This window comes from Astatotilapia calliptera, chromosome 19, assembly GCF_900246225.1.
Source record: "Astatotilapia calliptera chromosome 19, fAstCal1.2, whole genome shotgun sequence".
In the NCBI taxonomy this organism is placed as follows: domain Eukaryota; kingdom Metazoa; phylum Chordata; class Actinopteri; order Cichliformes; family Cichlidae; genus Astatotilapia; species Astatotilapia calliptera.
This window is the reverse complement of record NC_039320.1, coordinates 15,750,497-15,767,771: the sequence shown is the minus strand read 5'-3', so window position 1 is coordinate 15,767,771 and position 17,275 is coordinate 15,750,497. Positions and strand designations below refer to the sequence as shown.

At 42.1% G+C, this 17,275-nt stretch overlaps 1 protein-coding gene across 2 annotated transcripts; it reads left to right on the top strand.

Moving 5' to 3' along the window:
- Positions 1 to 64: 64 nt before the first annotated feature.
- znf106a (zinc finger protein 106a) lies at positions 65 to 17,213 on the top strand. 2 transcript variants are annotated; one of them, XM_026151482.1, is made up of 22 exons: positions 65 to 132; positions 2,823 to 2,905; positions 3,186 to 3,247; positions 4,717 to 4,911; positions 5,903 to 7,777; positions 7,867 to 8,311; positions 8,412 to 8,481; positions 8,584 to 8,738; positions 9,086 to 9,146; positions 9,361 to 9,672; positions 10,066 to 10,855; positions 11,066 to 11,106; positions 11,624 to 11,769; positions 11,871 to 12,005; positions 12,097 to 12,213; positions 12,528 to 12,719; positions 12,923 to 12,985; positions 13,081 to 13,200; positions 13,318 to 13,389; positions 14,071 to 14,142; positions 14,257 to 14,403; positions 15,729 to 17,213. In XM_026151482.1, exons 2-22 carry the CDS (start codon positions 2,852 to 2,854, stop codon positions 15,783 to 15,785), a joined length of 5,181 nt encoding a protein of 1,726 aa, XP_026007267.1. In that variant the 5' UTR covers positions 65 to 132; positions 2,823 to 2,851; the 3' UTR covers positions 15,786 to 17,213. The 2 variants fall into 2 exon arrangements, with proteins under 2 accessions (XP_026007267.1, XP_026007266.1); XM_026151481.1 differs by having other exon boundaries at positions 90 to 176.
- The last annotated feature ends 62 nt before the right edge of the window (positions 17,214 to 17,275 follow it).

Genomic DNA, 17,275 nt, shown 5'->3' with positions numbered 1-17,275 from the left:
TTTGTTTTTTGCTCGGTCTCTGTGTGGCGTCCTGGTTTCCTGAATCCGAAATGGTCCTGAACGCATCTTGGGTTGGTGCTCCGTTTGGGGGCGCGGCGAGGAGGCGGATGTTGTTATTAGCTTCAGCGATGGGTGAGAAAATGCAGTAGTCCTACACACATCTGGATGTTGTGAAGGTAGCAATCAGTCACATCTAAGTGTCTACAGTGTGTAAAACCATTCGGTTGTAGTCGGGCTCCCTCATCACCTTTTAATTGCTAATAAGTTAAAGACATTACTGGCATGTTCATGTGGCAGCTATCATGCTGTTGCTAGCTCGCTAACTTACTAGCTTAGCTTTCAATAACAGTTCAAGTAAATTCTGCTGAATAATAATAATCATAATTCGTAATAACATTTTTTATTACTTTGGTAGTGGGATGGTCAGCTCGTATTTAAGCTAGTTTTTGAGTCACGTTATTTTGCTTTTTTGCATACTTACCAGCTAACTGTACAACTAGAAACAGCTAGGCTAACAACACTCAAGGACCCAGGACTTTATTTAACCATAAGCTAGTTTAAAACAGCAATAAAGCTGTCGCTTGACATTTACTATAAAGTTTTTATTACCTTAGTGTGTTTGATAACATCATAATAAAATGTCATGCGACTGGTGGTAAACTTTTGCACAAAGTTAGCATGCTAACTAAAATTTCCAAGTACTTTGGTCATATGTGCATTTGAATTTTAAGTATTTATTTTGGCACAGCTTTGATGATAAAGTACCTTGTTGTGATGAGCTTGGGGAAACGTCAGTAGAAGATGTTCTCTGTGGTTTCTAAATTAGATGAGATCCTAACTGTGGCATGTAAACAAACTGACTTGACATGGAACTTCTTTAACTGCCCCCTGCCTGTTTTCAAGCATTGTAGCACAGCTGCCTGATCTGCTAACATAACTGTGCAGAAGTTCACGGGATATCTAACATTGTCCTCCTGGCTGCTCTTTAGAAAATTAGCAGCTCACTCATGCGTTTTATAAATGTGTTAAAAGATAGCCCTTCAAAGGTATTTTAAGGCACTTCAAGAGTATCCATTCTTACTGTCACTATTTTACTATTTCACCTGATCACTTCTTCTGTATGGTAAAAGTTGGAAAGTTGTGTTAATGGAAATTGTGCTGTAAAAGCGAAGAAAGTGAGATCGCATAATACTTCCTGATCATCAAACAAATTATAATATTATACAAAGATAACTCAAGTAAATACAAAATATGATTTTTAAATGATGGTTTCATTTATTAAGGGGAAAAAGCTGTCCAAACCCAGTTGGTTTAGTGTGAAAAAATAACCCACTCCGAATCATGAATTAACTATGATTAATCACATTTTTCAGAAAGCTGAGTTTAGTTTCATAAACCTGTTGAATCAAGAGGTAATTTAAATAGAATTTCTCTGATAAAGTGGGGTAGGCTAAAAAAAAATCTCAAAAAGGAATATATGATGCCATGATCTAAAGAAACAAAGTCAAATTCACTGGCATCTGACTGGAAAGGATTACAAAACCATTTCTCTGCAATTGGGGCTCCAGTGAACCACTGTGAGAACCATTAGAAATCTGGAATAGTGGTGAACCTTCACAGGGGCAGTTGGGTTTCCAAAATTATTCCAAGAGCTCATCGACCACCATCCAGGAGGTGACAAAAGAACGAAGAACAACATTTAAAGAACTGCAGGCTTCACTCGCCTCAGTTAAGGTGTGGGATCATGATTTAACAATAAGATAGAAACAGGTCAAAATGGCTTACATGGAAGAGATCCACCGCTGATCTAAAACACCACAAAGGCTCATCTTACATTTGCTTATAGAAAATCATCCTGATGATCCCTGAGACTTTTGGGAAAATACTCTGTGGACTGATAAAATAAAAGTTGAACTGTTTGGAAGGTTTGGGTCCCGCTACATCTAATGTAAAACTACCACAATACTTCATAAAATGAACATCTTGGGAGCAAGCCAGCATGGTGGTGTTAGTGTGATGGTCTGGGGCTGCTTTGCTGCTTCAGGACCTGAACATGTAAGTGTGAAAAATATGCAAAAATAAAAAATAGAAAGTCAGGAAGTGGGCCAAATGCTTTTTAATTGAATTGTACCGTGTGTGTGTGTGAGTGTGAGACAAGGTTTGCCCTACTGTTTTTGTCTTTATCCACTCGTCACTCAAATATTCAACTTGTCATTGTTTGTGGAAAGGCTTGACTGCCAGTTTTTCCAGTTTCCAGGGTGGTAGTTTGTTTTTCCATACTAGTATTTTGTCGTTGTATTTAAACATTAATAGAGCTACTGCATATTTTCTCTCTTTTTCTGAATATTTTTTGGATCCCCAAATTCATAAACCAGCAGTATTTTGGGGATAAAGTAAAATCCTTCATGTGGTCACCTTCTTAAAAACAGGCAGTGTTGGTGTAGACCTTGACCAGCAGTTGACTTGTAGCCGGTGTTTATTCCTCCCCCTGTTTGTGAGTGTTGAACACGTCCAGACATCGCTCTGCCTTCTGGCCATAGAGCTGCTCTATCAGCAGACTGGAATTAGACTAGTGATCAGGTTGAACTTTGTTGGTATTTGGGCTGTGGTACCAAAGCATGTTGTTGAATAGTTAGGTGTGGTTGCTCAAAGAAAAAAAAAAGCTTTGAGTTCTTTTCATTTTGTTGGTTGACGTGTCACTTTTCTTCATACAGTATGGACACTATTACAGCCCATAATTAATTGTTCTTGTGAAATAAAACTCAGGTACATCCACCCAGGGAGGCGTCACATAAGTTAAACAACACTCTCTCTTTCCGCAGTAATGGGCTGAGATTCATCTGCGTTCGAAATGACGAGAGACAGAAAGTGCATCCTCTGTGAAACCGTCTATGTCTCCAAGCAGGTAACTGACCCAGAAATTTGATTTACACTATAAATATGTCGACACTTTAAAAACAAAGTAAATAATGATAAGTATTTGATCACCGTGGCATGTATCTACACTCTCAGGTGTGCAAGGTTCTGATTAAAGATACTTGTAGTTAGGTTTATTATACCTATTTTTAACCACCTATGAGATATGAGGGGCTTTTTACTGCCTGACTAAACTAAAACTACGTGTTTTGATGTGTTTCTCTGTACCTCGCCTTAAAAAATGTTTTATTATGAATATGTACCTGCAGGAGATGGATGAGCACACGAGAAGCATGCTCCACCACCGTGAGCTGGAGAACCTTAAAGGCCGGTGAGTTTTTTTCTTTCTTTATTTTGTTACATTTATTTAAAGATAAATTGAAACGTACGTAACAAAAAAAGGTGTTTGATTTCATTACATGACTCGTGACTTTCATGCAATACTGAAAAGGTTCAGGTTATTGCGTCCTGTTTAATACTGGCTTCACAAAAATACTGGCTTCACAAGACTTTTGCCCAGATTATTTAGGTCATGAGGCACGTGTGCACACGGGCACGTGTACACAGTAATCGAGCAAGTGGATATAGGGGCAGCTGTCTCAACTGTACCACATATATTTAGACACAATCTCTCCGGAACAACAGGCATGACCGTTAGAAGGCAACTGGCTATCTTGTGACTCGCATGTAGATTACTAAAAGCATGTGGCTCTGTCGCTGAGATGGAAGAATCTCTAGAGGAGCTAACTCTGTTTCAGTTACTGGAATTTCATGCTGTTGATGTGCAAAGATGAAATCTTATTGTGTTCATCACCTAAAGCTGAATATTAGTATTTTTTAAAGAAAAGAATGTGTGAAGATTTATTTGAAAAGCACCTGTGTAGGAATATGACGGCAACAATAAACTTAAATTTAGCTCCAGCTTGTTACAGTTTTTTTTTGTGAGGTTAAGCTAACCCACAGATTGCATTTTCAGCACTGTTTCTGCAGCTGACGAATAATACTTGAAAAAATATTGATTAGTTGTGTGCCAGCTGCACGAGAGGTCACAAAAAGGCAGCATGCCATGACACAGATTTGAAAAAGAAGTTGAGAAGGAGCCAGCAAAGTCACTGCCCCTATCAGAATCACAGGATGGCATACTTGGGAGAGGTTTTGAAGTGGAGGCTAGAAGCAGCTGCACACAGCTCCAGTTACACAGGCTGTGCATTGGATTGGTCGGTACAATCCACAGGCCTGTGCTAATAACACATGCTGGCCTGAGAGGGGGCTGGGTCCTGGCTCATGGAACACAGAGTGAGGTCATATACAGACATTGCCTTCTGTAGAGTCTCAGAGCGCAGCGGACACCATCATGAGGGCGCACTAGGCTGCAGACGCCGGGCTACTCTCCCCTCCACGCGTCCCAGTGCTGCACTGCTTGGCTGGACATAAGCGGGACAGCTAGATTAGCATGCTGCCTGAGTCCAGCCTTGCTGCTCCTCTTCCTGCCCTCACCCTGCCACCCATGGCCTGCTGAAGAAAGGAGAACACGATCAGGATGATAACGATTATTTTTTATGAGATAAAATTCTAAGTTAGCGACCTCCTGATCTGTAACGGATAGAGAATTTGGACAAGTAATATTTTCAAGGATTGTAGAGTATTCTCCTTTCCTGATTTTATGAAGACTTTAAAGTAACAGAAAGTAGAGCCAGAATATATATTTGCGAGCTCTGCAGGCAGGAAAACCGAACCAGACAAGTTTAGCGCAATGCCCGAAGGAACGATTGAACGTCCGCTCTCTCCTTCCCTCCCCAGGGACTGCGGACATGAGTGCAGAGTCTGTAAGGTGAAGGTGGTGAGTCTGACTGATTATGCCAGCCACATTTCCAGCCCCATGCACAAGCAGAATGTGGAGGCTGCTGACCAGAAGCCTCCTGGGCTCGACCATGAAGAAGACTACTTCGATCAGGAATTGGTGGACTTGATTGAAAAGAGAAAAGAGAAGATCAGGTAAAAGAAAAATAGCTACTCGTTTGGTTTAAACACAAAATGTTGTCTAGGATTTTAAATCAAAAGTCTCCAGGAGAGTCACAGATGACTTTTATGAAGCTTTTATGATTTAAATAGTGATACCTTACAAGCTTGTGTATGTGTGTGTGTATATACACCATGTATAGTCACATTTTGCTCAGTGGTGCTCAGAGGCCTCTTTTAGCCACAGCTTCACATTATGCTGCAGCTGGAGTCGTATGTCAGGACTGAAGGCTATAAAAAAAGCATGACTGCACATACAGGGTTCAGACACAAGCAGTTTGATGCTTTTATTAAAGAGTAAAACACAAAAACCTTCACTTCAGCCCTTTTTTGTACTTTAATTTCTAAAATTCATGTTTTTTTAAGCCAAAACTAAAATGTCACACTAATTGCACTATTAGACTATTTCTTCAAATGAGTCTTTTCTATGCATATTTGGTATAATCCCCCAAAATACCTTATAATAATGTGTGATTGCTGATCCATATGAAGATATGTGAAGGAAAACGCTGTCAATTTGTCACATACCAGACATTTTCCCTCTGCTGGTTGGTGCATGTAATTGTCAGGAAGACTCTCTGAAATCATAATTTTATTAATGCGTTTTTAATTTAAAGCAAATGAATTGCTCTAATAATGACTTTCAGCGTCAAACAAACTTTTGAAATTATTATGGCAAACCTGTAGGTGGGATTATTTGCTTTTGATGTGAAGTCTAATAAAAAAAAAGTTAAAACAATCGAAATTTTCCATCCAAATTCACTCTTCTTCTTTAAGCTTGACAGTGTGTATTGTATCACCCACACAGAGCGGCAATCCTCCTCACGTATTTCTAAGTTTAGTTCTTTCTCTCATTTTGTGTTAATGCCTCATATATTATTACTTTTTGTTTTGAATGTTGCAAGTTGGATGTAAGGGCAGCTGTAAATATTTGCTTGTATTTCATTTATATTACTGTTATTTCCAGAAAAGAGAAGGAAGCTGCTGCTGCAAAGCTAGCAAAAGATGAAGAGGATAAAAGGAGAAAGGAGGCGTTTCAGCAGAGGTTAAAGGAAGCTAAAGAGCGTTACTCCTTGCAGCGTGGCTGGCAGCAGCCGGGACAGGGATTCGGTGGGTCTAGTCACCACAGGACTTGGTACAAAAGCAACCAGTATGACTCCAAAGCAGGGGAGATACAACCCTGGAACCAGAGGAAACAGGGGAAGAGCGCCACCTGGCATGCTCAGGAGCCCCCCAACTTAGAGAGGTGGGCATCTGGAGAGTTTGCTGGTAGAAGCTCAGATAGTCAGGAAGCTCGAAGCAACAAGACGTGGGGTCATTGTGCATTTCCTGGCAAAAATGAAAATCGATTTCCGTGGCTCAGCAACGGAGGCAGTAGAAATGGGCTCTATGGGCAAAACAATATTTCCCAGTACACTCAAAAGAACCGGCACATGAGCTTTTTGGAGGCTCCTCGTATGTATCCACCTCCCCCTGTCTCTTTGGCCCAGGCTGTGAATCAGTTTCAGAATACAGGTAATGACCAACCAGGTCAGGCCAGTGCTGGGCTACAGAAGGGGGATGGCCAACCAGCAGAATCTGATATTAATAGCAGTAAAAGCTCTAAGACTTTGGGCAGCAATCCGAAGATTGACAAATCCTGTCGCTGGTCACCCTATCCTGTGAAGGGTTTAGAGTCTGTGCCACATAAAGATACCGGTCCAAAATCATCTGAGGAATACCCAAGAGCCCCCAAACCTCAAAACAAAGCACCGGAAGCCACTGGTTTTAACAGCCAGTCACAATCTGAAAAGGAATCAAGTCTTTTGCCTTTAAGTAGACTGGAAGAAAAAGGGAGGCACAAAACAAACCCTGCAGTCAAACCTAGAGATGGGAGTAGCAGTAGAAGCAGCAGTTCACAGAGAGATGGCCACCAGAATTCAGCGTCTAATTGGTACAATCAGAATGCAAATAAGTCATTGCTAGATCGGAAAATGTCCTCAGCTCCTGGAATCAGCAGTGTGGCTCATCTCAGCAAGATCCCCAGTCAGGCTCAAGTGCAATCAAAACCAACTGGAATCCAGAGTGAAGTCAAGGCTTCACTGACTGGGTCCTTTCAATCACGGCAACAGAAGCTCCCAGAATCAGTTAAGCATGCCAAACAAATTGTGTTAGAAAAGAAGGGCTCTTTAAATACATTTGGTAATAACGTAAAAGTGGAAATGACACAGCACAGTGTCGAGGAGCCGCAAACGAATCAGGTACAGAGTCAGACTGGAGTGAACAAAGAGATCAGCTGCAGGCAGAATGCAGTAAAATCAGTGTTACCTGATCCAGTTGGGTCAGAAAAGCTTGCTTTGACATCTTCAGACAGCAGTCAGTTTCTCCAGTCACTGCAAGTTAGCACCTCTACTGTGGAGACCTCCAAGCTGGCAGAATCAGGCAGGGAATACGAGGAGAACAATAAGAAAGTGGAAAAGCAAAGCTGCTCAGTTGTTGCAGATGAGGCCATGCAGGTCAGTGAGGCAGGGCAGAGCTCAGAGAGTGACACCTCCAGAAGTGGTGACGCACAGACTCATGCATCAAGTCTGTCCAAACTTGACCTGCCTCCAGTTTTAAAACGTGACCTCACCAAACATATCAGCTCCAAGAGCAAAACAGTCGGCCACGAGCCCAACCTGAACATTGCCAGACGGGTGCGTAATGTGAACGAGTCGCGGAGAAGCGACACCGAAAAGGATTCAGGGCTCAAGCCAACTGTGCGGCAGCTCATCAGCTCCTCTGGGTCTCGGCGCAATGTTAACTGGGAACAGGTGTATCACGAGGTCAGGAAGAAACAAGACAAAGGAAAAGGCATGCCAAGGTGAAATTATAATCTCATCTTTAAATTTTTAAATACATTTTGATTTCGATTTGATTTCAGTTAATACAAGTTTATGTTCTGTCTTTCAGGTTTGGCATTGAGATGGTTTCATATGAGCAGGAGTACCAGAGCCAAGAGGAGGGTGACATACCGCTGCTGGAGGGTTTCCAGTGGGAGTCATTGATGGACGTCTCTTACCAGGGCCCCTCACGAAAACGCTCCTTATCAGAGAGTAGCCTCGCTCCTGCGTCCACGCACAACCTCTTTACATCCCATATATCAAAGGAAACCTCACAGAGAGAAAGCTTCAACTCAGAGCAGCAGGGATCTACAGTTAATCCAAATCGCAAGTCTTCTCTAGGAAATCAAGACTGTCAGTCTCAGCCAGAGGTTGGACAGATGCTCGTTCATCTCGAGGCCAAAGCTCAGAACCAGACAGCCCTCCAGCGGTCTGACTCAGTGCTCGGGGACAGCAGTTCAGGGACGGAGCAGTGCGATGGTCTGGGAACAGCAAAGAGGCGGAGAGCAGCCGGGGTGAGCTTAGGAAACGGTGTTCTCATTTTTATTTGTGTATTTGTTTTTTGAAAGGACAAGCAGAATATGTCATCGTGACTGCTTTCTTTCTTCTCTGTAGGACGCTCTGAGTACAGAGTCTTCATGCATAGAACATAATAGCAAAAGACAGAAGGTCAAATCGAAAAGAGGTTAGTAGGCTAAAAAAACCAAGAATCTCTGGGGTTATAATTCATTTTCCTGTCATGGTTTAGCTGCTTGTGTTTCACATCTGTGTTTTGGGCTTGCTGCAGAACGTTCGCACATTGACCAGCTGTTGGCAGTGTCTCTGCGGGAGGACGAGCTCAGTCGCTCCCTGCAGACTGTGGACACCAGCCTGATCCAGGCCCGGGCTGCGCTGGAGGCCGCCTACATGGAAGTGCAGCGTCTCATGGTGGTTAAACAGCAGGTCTGCACACAGCTGAACTCTATTATTCAAAAACTCTCTCTCCGCACAGTTACGTGCTTTTAGGTGTTTAGTGTCTAATGCCAACGCATTATAACAAAAAGGGCCTACACCTAAGGACTCACAGAGAGTTTGTGTTGGCAAGCATTTTGTTGTCTTGCCAGCTACTTCACATTAATATATAACCCCAAGTCTCACTATTTAAACGATGGTCTTGCGTTCCATGTGAATTTAATTTACTTCTAAAAGTTAGGGATTAACGTTAGGATTTATACTTTCTATGCAGTTTGTCTTTGAAGATAACATGTTCCCTGCCTAACCATTGTTTTGTATGGCTTTGTCTTTCACAGATGATTGTAGAGATGAGCACCTTAAGAAACAAGCGCATTGAGTTACTAAAAGGGATGCAAGGTAAAAACATGTGCAAAATACATTTGGTCACTTGTACCAAATGTCTATTACTACAAATTACTACACACTAGATTCAATTAAAAGCCAGTTCGTATTCTACTATAGTTAAAAATAAGTTTATTATATTTGTAGCAGTAATGGAACAAATATAGTTTACAGAAGAAGCTATGATTGGTGGAATAAGCTTTTTAATCATGGATTTCTTTTTATACAGGTACGATGGAGGAAGCACCTCAGATCAAACTGAAAGAAGAAAAGATGGATACATTTGAAACTGAGGCACACGTACCCTCCTCTGTCACACTTTCCTCTCTTGTGGAAACTGCTGTCCACAGTCCCAATCGTGCTGCAGAGTGTGGCTCTCCCCCCTCCTCCAGCCTTCCCTTGATGTCTGTAGCTATCAAGCAGGAGCCCCTGTCCCCTGTTCATATCAGCTCAGAGCCGGACCTTGCGGACGCTTTGACCAACTGTGCTCACAGCACCACCCCGGAGCTGCCGGTCACTCCTGCCAGAGCCTCCTCACCAGGTAACATTGCTTTTCCCAGACCCTAAAACAGCATCCCAGATCTTACATCTCATTGATCACTGTGATCAGTGATCTCTCTCACTGATCGATGAGCTCACCTAGATGTCTAAAAGACCAACAAAAAGTAAAAAGCGTTAAAAGGTTTTTATGTCACTAAACTAAACACAATACAAAAATCAGCTTTGCAAATATTTTACAAGCATTCTGGACACAGTGTGTTTATCATGAGAAATACTGCATGTGAATCTAATCTTTACAAGTTTTTACACATACTGTTTGGAAGAGTCCATCATGTGTTATTTGTATTACTTGAATAAAAGGATATTGTTACGTAGGAGATTTTACTAAATAAAGTAACAGACAATTTTGGGTTATTTGTGCTGCTTGTTGCAGATTTCGCCGTCAACTTCCAGGCTTCCCCTGAAAGACACCCTGAGCTGTACCCGTCGAACTTTAGAGAGCCTGCAGACTCCAAGGAGAAGTCGCTAACACTTATTGAGACAACGGAAAAAGCCATACAGACAGCAAGGAACAGTCTCACCTCTTTAGCTGACACAAAAAGCCCCCTTAAGCCTCTATTACCCATTAGAGACTGTGAGGTTAATGACTCTGCAGACATCCCATCCTTTAAATCCCCTTTAGCCCCCTCAATCCTTAATATCCCTGCCTCTCCATCAGAGCTGAGGACTGGAAAGCGTGTGAGGAAGCTGAAGAAGAGGAAGGCATTGAAGAAGGCTCAGGGGACAGAGCAGTTTGAAAGCAGTGACACTGAGATGGATGAAGAGGCCTCACGGCCGAGATGCCCCCGAACGCGTAGGAGACCTAGCGGAGGCTCTCAGGTCAGTACGTCCAGTCTCCCTACAGAAGACAGAGAGGGTGACATGAACATAGAGGGTGATAAGAAGCCACTCAAGATGCTGTTTCCAAGTGCCAAATTAGAGAAGGCAGAGCAGAAGTCCCCAGCAGAGCTTCCTCATGAGGCCACCGCTGATATTATGGTGAACTTGGATTCAGAGGAAAGCATGGAGGTCACTGTTGCCGGACAGCAGCCCCAAGTGAATGTTCAAGTTCAAATCCCCCCTCCAGCCCCAATCGCAGACTCCTCCAGTCCTGAGCCACGGAGCCTGGCCTGCAACGAGGTCTCCTCCACCAGTGACATGGATTTGTGTAAATCATCTGAGAGGTGAGTCGCTGTCGCAATTTCAGCTCAGTGTGAACTCATATGAGCAAAAATACTTGTTTCTACAGACTTAAAGACTTAAGTGGGATTTAAAAAAAGCTAATTGCAAAATACACTTTTTTCCTAAATTATAAGATGCACAACTGGGTTTCAGAAAGGTCAGATTTCATAAGAACAAACTTTTAGATTAAACTCTAACTTTTCTCTCAACAGTGACATGCCATTTGCCATCACTTTGCCCAAGAACTCATCAGGTACGTTCATCTCTGGAGAGCAGTCGCTATGATTAAAGTTGGGTCATACTTAACCAAACATAGTTTGTACTTGTATTGTTCACATTATAAGTGACAGAAATAGTTATGTTAGGAGTGAGATAGCCTTAAATACACATAAACGTACAAACAGTAGTAGTAATAGTAGTAAGTAGTAATATTTCTATGTTATGAATATCACACTCACCAAATAAAAATAGATTCCAGTGTGCCCAATTTACTTTTTATGGGCAAAGTATTCATAGAGGTGTTATCTGAGGGCATGCATGAGTATGCAGAGATAACTACTAGAAGACACACATACACAAATACGATGCTTTGTAAACTTTTTTTTTCTGTAAAGAACCACATAATTGGATCCATCTTTTGAATTAGAAATGTTAAAATGATCTGGACAGGCCCCTTATGAGTGGATGTACCTGCTGTAAGATCATTTATGTCAGTTTCCTCACTGTGTGTTTGATTTTTAAAAATTTTCCTTCATGTTTGTATTTTCCAGATGCATCATCTGACCATGGTGAAGATGAGATGCCCACTGACGGGCTGTTTGAGGGCCACCAGGAGGCGGTGAACGCCATGCACATCCACAACGGCCTGTTGTACACGTGCTCAGGAGATCGAACCGTCAAAGCCTTTGACTTGGTGGTGAGTTGTGAATGAAATAACTGCTGCTATTTGCCAGGATGTGCCTGAATATCTATTATGGAACAACGTTGCAACTTTGCTTTTCTTAAATTTTGTCGTAGAGTCATAAATGCGTTGGTACGTTCGAGGGTCACAGCTCCAAAGTGAGCTGCCTGTTGGTCTCAGCGGCTCCAAGCCTGCATCATCGCCTTTATTCTGGTTCCAGTGACCAGATCATACGCTGCTACAGCCTCAGGGTAAATCACAGGCCTTTTACTTAAACTGCCATATGTTAGTGTCACAGCAACATTGGATTATTGACACTCTGTATTTCGCTCTTGTCCACAGACACGGGAACTCGAGCAGCAGTTCTCTCTGTCTGATCGAGTCCTCTGCCTCCACAGCCGTTGGAAAACTTTGTATGCTGGTCTGGCGAATGGCACAGTGGTGACCTTTAACCTTAAGGTGAAAAATTAAGCACAAGCAGGAATGTCTCTAAAATAATGGCATTGGAAGCAATTAAGAAATAATGTGGAAACGGCCAATGTGTTGAGCTAAAAATGCTGCCACAGTGCTTGTACATTCTCCTATATGTGACAAAAAATGCAGCCCCATCAGTGTTAAATCACATACCTCGAGTAGTTTGCACATATTACTGACTTTAAGTGTGCCCTTAAATGAAAAGGTTTTGCAGCTACTTGTTTCTGCAATGATAGAAAGAAGAATCATCATCGTGAAGTGTGCTTCGCTCGATGTTCATTTTGCAATTGTTTGTTTAGACAAACAAGCAGATGGACGTGTTTGAGTGCCACGGGCCGCGGGCCGTGAGCTGTCTGGCCTCATCACAGGAGGGAGCCAGGAGGATCCTGCTGGTGGGCTCCTACGACAACACCATCAGTGTGAGAGACGCCAAGAACGGACTGCTGCTGCGCACTCTGGAGGGACACACCAAAACTGTGCTCTGCATGAAGGTAGATTACATCTGAGCTTCAACAAAGCAACTGCATTACTGCTGGAGTAAATTTCATGATATTCAAGACAACAATGACAGGATGGCATGTTATAAACCTTGATGTTTTGTACTGTTAAAAAATATAATACACAGATTATCTATGTTTGTATGCAAATTTGTGTCTTTTGTGAGTGTGTCTTCTCTTCTGCTGCTTTTTCCCAGGTGGTCAATGATCTGGTATTCAGTGGATCCAGTGATCAGTGTGTCTACGCACACAACATCCATGTGAGTCGCTGTTACAGTTTTGCGTCTTTAATTTCAGTTATTCACCATTTGAAAAAGAAGCCATGTGAAATGATTATTTTCTTACTTTGTCACAGACAGGTGAGCTTGTGCGGGTTTATAAGGGCCACAGTCATGCTGTTACAGTAGTGGCCATCCTGGGGAAAGTGATGGTGACCGCCTGCCTGGACAAACTGGTCCGTGTCTACGACCTGCAGGTTAGCATCGTCACACCATCTGTCTTTTAATAACATAAACTGCTCATGAATTTATTTATTTATTTAATATTGACATGCCATTGCACAAGAAAATCTGAAAGCACGCTCTCTCCACAGACTCATGACCAACTGCAGGTCTACGGAGGACACAAGGACATGGTGATGTGCATGGCTATCCACAAGAACATGGTGAGACGTGCTATTTCAAGTGTTGTTTAGACACCAGTTATGACTTAATAACTCATCTATTTGGTTCTCATACAGAATACTTTTGAAAAACAAATTGTAAAGTGGGCAGCACGGTGGCACGGTGGTTAGCACTGTTGCCGCACAGCAAGAAGGTCCTGAGTTCAATTCCAACATCAGGCCGGGGTCTTTCTGTGTGGAGTTTGCATGTTCTCCCCGTGTTTGCGTGGGTTCCCTCCGGGTACTCCGGCTTCCTCCCACCGTCCAAAGACATGCAGCTTGTGGGGATAGGTTAATTGATTAATCCAAATTGCCACTAGGTGTGAATGTGCAAGTGAGTGCGAATGGTTGTCTGTCCCTGTGTGTTGGCCCTGCGACAGACTGGCGACCTGTCCAGGGTGTACCCTGCCTCTCGCCCTATGACAGCTGGGATAGGCTCCAGCGCCCCCCACGACCCTGAAAAGGATAAGCGGAAGCGAATGAATGAATGAATGAATGAATGAAAATTGTAAAGTTTCATTGCTGATATGAGGAATTTCTAAGCTTTAATGTTGTCACACACCTCTACTGGGTCCTAAGTGATGATTGAGAGTGATTGGCTTTCTACAAGACATCTCTTTTCATAAAATTGTCTGTGTTATATCTCAGAAGGCTAAATCCTAACTCTAATTTTGTGTGTTTCAGATCTACACGGGTTGCTATGATGGCAGCGTGCAGGCAGTGAAGCTGAACCTAATGCAAAACTACCGCTGCTGGGTAAGACGTGTCATGGAGCAATGCTGAGAAATTTATGGATAAGTTGTGTTCCAGTCCCGTCTTTTCCTTCTGAGCTTCTCATTTTGTTTGGTTATTGGCGTTTTGTGTTTCCAGTGGCATGGCTGTTCACTGGTCTTTGGGTTGATAGAGCATCTGCGGCAGCACCTGATCAACGACCACACCAGTGGCAACTTTCAGACGCTCAAGTGCCGCTGGAAAAACTGTGAAGCGTTTTTCTCTGCGCGCAACACCTCCAAGCAGGTATAAACACATTCAACAGAACTCAACACCCAACATTTTCTTTCTTTTTGGACAGATGCAGTCAAAGTCATTTATTCTCCATAATGAGCCATTAATATTTTTTTTCTTATTGTTGCCCTGCTCTTCCTAATAACGTTGCTTAGTTCATTGAGGTATGCACAGCTTTCTTAAGGCTCCACCACAGCATTTCAGTGAGGTTGAGGTCTGGACTTTGACTGGATTGTTGCAAAACTCAGAAGAGTTAATGCTCAGCCCTGTGACTCCGCTCCACCACCGTGTTTGACAGTCGGTGTTTCAGCTGATATGCTGTGTTTGTTTTTCACCAAATGTGGTGCTATGCATTATGGGCAAACATCTGCACTTTGGTCTGGTCTGTCCAAAGTTAACATTGTTCAAGACGTCTTGTGGTTTGTTCAGATAAACATTTGAAAACCTTTCTTTTAGAGAGAATAGGCTTTCTCCTGGCAGTCCCTCCAAGCAACTGTCATGAACTTTAACCTATTACATGCTAACTAAGGCCGTAGACTCTGAAATGTAGCTGTTGGGTTTTTTCCAATTTCTGTAAGTATTGCACGATCTGACCTTGGGGTGTGTTTGCTCGGGCACCCAGTCATTCAAAAACACCTGAATGCTTCAGACCAGCAGACACACAAAGCATCAACTTTTATTAGAGGTGGTTTTATTTATTTATTTACAGATGATTAGTTAATTGGGTACATTTGATTAGCAGCACCTGGCTGCTGCTTACCCTCTTAATTCCCGTGGAAGCAGTAAGAGTGTACTTTGTGTTTTTTGCTTGACTGTGTGTACTGATACAATAAGGATACTTATATTAAACATAGCCCAAATTTCAAATCTTCATTTCGACATATATGCAGATCATCTTTATGGCCCAAAAGCTCTAAAATGCTCATGTCAAACAGGAAAAACTCCTGTCTGCTAGTAGCAGCCAATCAGTAGACAGATAGATTTAAAATAGCTTGTTTCAGTCAGACGGTGAAACACCAAGGCCCACTATAATATAAACTTTCAACTGCAAATCCAGCAAAGCTAATTTATGCTATTTTAATAAATATGGAGCTGAGCGACCATAAGAGGACCATAACAACCTGTCACGAATAAAGTGTAAAAACAAATCATGTCCTGTTAGAATCTATAAATGATTCTAAAGCAATACATAGCAGGAACTTCATATTTAATGAGTGATGCTGTGTAAATATGCATTTTAATATAACCTCCTATTATATAAACGCTTACATATGCTTTGGTTGAGTACATACAAGTTTTAGAAGCTGATTTAGAGGCTGTGACTTTGTGTGTTGCAGGGAATGCTGATGCACATGCAGAAACATGCTGAGGAGGACACTGAAGTGGAGCCTTAAAGCTTCTGGTGGGAATGCCGTTTCTCCCTGAGACTTCTCTCCTTTCTTGTAACCTTTACCCTAATGTTACCCTCCCATATTGGGAGGCACACTCTTGGGACCCACTTACCCTTAGCAGCGCTCTCGTCGAGCCTGGCGAGTGGCGTCTGACAAGTCCATCCTTTATGTTGGAATCCAACCATAATACAGTTACAAAAAAGGAGGGTTGGTTGTGCTGTTATGTTTTTTTTTAAACTTTCTACAAAACACACCTTCCCCTTTTTTAGTCTGACCATTACTTCTTCTTGTCAATGACCAAAGAAAGACAAAGAAACACGTGACTTTTGTTTATTGAAGAAACTTCAGCGTAGCCGGTATCTAAGGGAGTTGCCACGCTTTTCCGATGAAACGCCAACAAAAAGCAGTTATCGTCTTCCAGATTGGTTGGCTACAATATGGCATGGGTTAAGAGATGTTTTTATCGTTGTTGTGCAGTTGTTGCGTGTCACGTTGAGCAACCTGTAGTGTGTTTTTTTTTTTTTTTTAAATTAAAGTTACCACTTATGACAATGAGCGATTTAAAGTTTTTGGAAATTCGTGGTGTTGTCTTTGAGGCTGCGTTTAACAGTGTGATTATTTGTTTTGAGGGAATTTAATTGAAGATTGATGTATTTAATGTTTGGTTTTTATTTTCTAAAAATAAAAAAACTCAAGTTCTTACAATCTCGTTGGGTCGTGTAGGATTACATTTATTTATTTGTTGTTGCTCAGTCAGGTGATTAGTGCGTTAATAGGGACTGTGTTGAAGGATTTGTCCTTTGAGAATTGACATTTGCTGTGAAAACAGAACCAAGATGTGAAGTATGTGTGCTAATCTGTGTGGATTATTTCCTCGTTGTTGTCGGCAGAGTGTTTAACCCTGTCCGGCGAACCTTGTTTTCCAAGCGTGAGTGTGAGGTGCTGTTTTTATGTCACATTCTTGTGGATTTATTTTGTATTTGGAGAATCAAGCAGAAGGCACCGGAGCTGTATTTGTTTTCCACAGTTGTCTAATAAAGTGTGGAGATAACGGATGTTTAGAGGAGGTGTTCGATGGAAGATTTCGAAGAGAAGATTTTGGATTCATCTCCCATGCCATACCTCAACCTCTTGAAAACAGGTGACTAAATCTTCTGTTAAAAGCCCAGCTGTTGCTCTCTTTGGCAGACTTGGTTTGAAGGTTGCAGCTCTCCGGGTTGCGTTATCTTTCTTTCTTTTTCTTCTTTATTTTGAGGATTTGCCCTTAGCCGAGTTAACCTGACGTTCTCACTCGTTATTTATGATCGAGAAAAGCGTGCGCGTCACCTCTTACCTGGCATTCCTGAGTTTCTTCAAGTTTTTCTGTTGTTATCAAAGTTATGAGATGTTTTTTAAGAAAGAGAAAGTTAATAAAAATGTTTGCAACATCAGAAAAAATGCTGTATTTTTATGGTGTTTTCTTATTTCACTCAGTGTTTACTGAAATTTGCATA

Bases quoted from the DNA above. Each gene is read 5' to 3' on its own strand.
- znf106a (XM_026151482.1), top strand. From the start codon at position 2,852: ATGACGAGAGACAGAAAGTGCATCCTCTGTGAAACCGTCTATGTCTCC. The intron at 3,248-4,716 runs GTGAGTTTTTTT...TTCCCTCCCCAG, and splicing joins CTGGAGAACCTTAAAGGCCG to GGACTGCGGACATGAGTGCA. The intron at 4,912-5,902 runs GTAAAAGAAAAA...TGTTATTTCCAG, and splicing joins AAGAGAAAAGAGAAGATCAG to AAAAGAGAAGGAAGCTGCTG.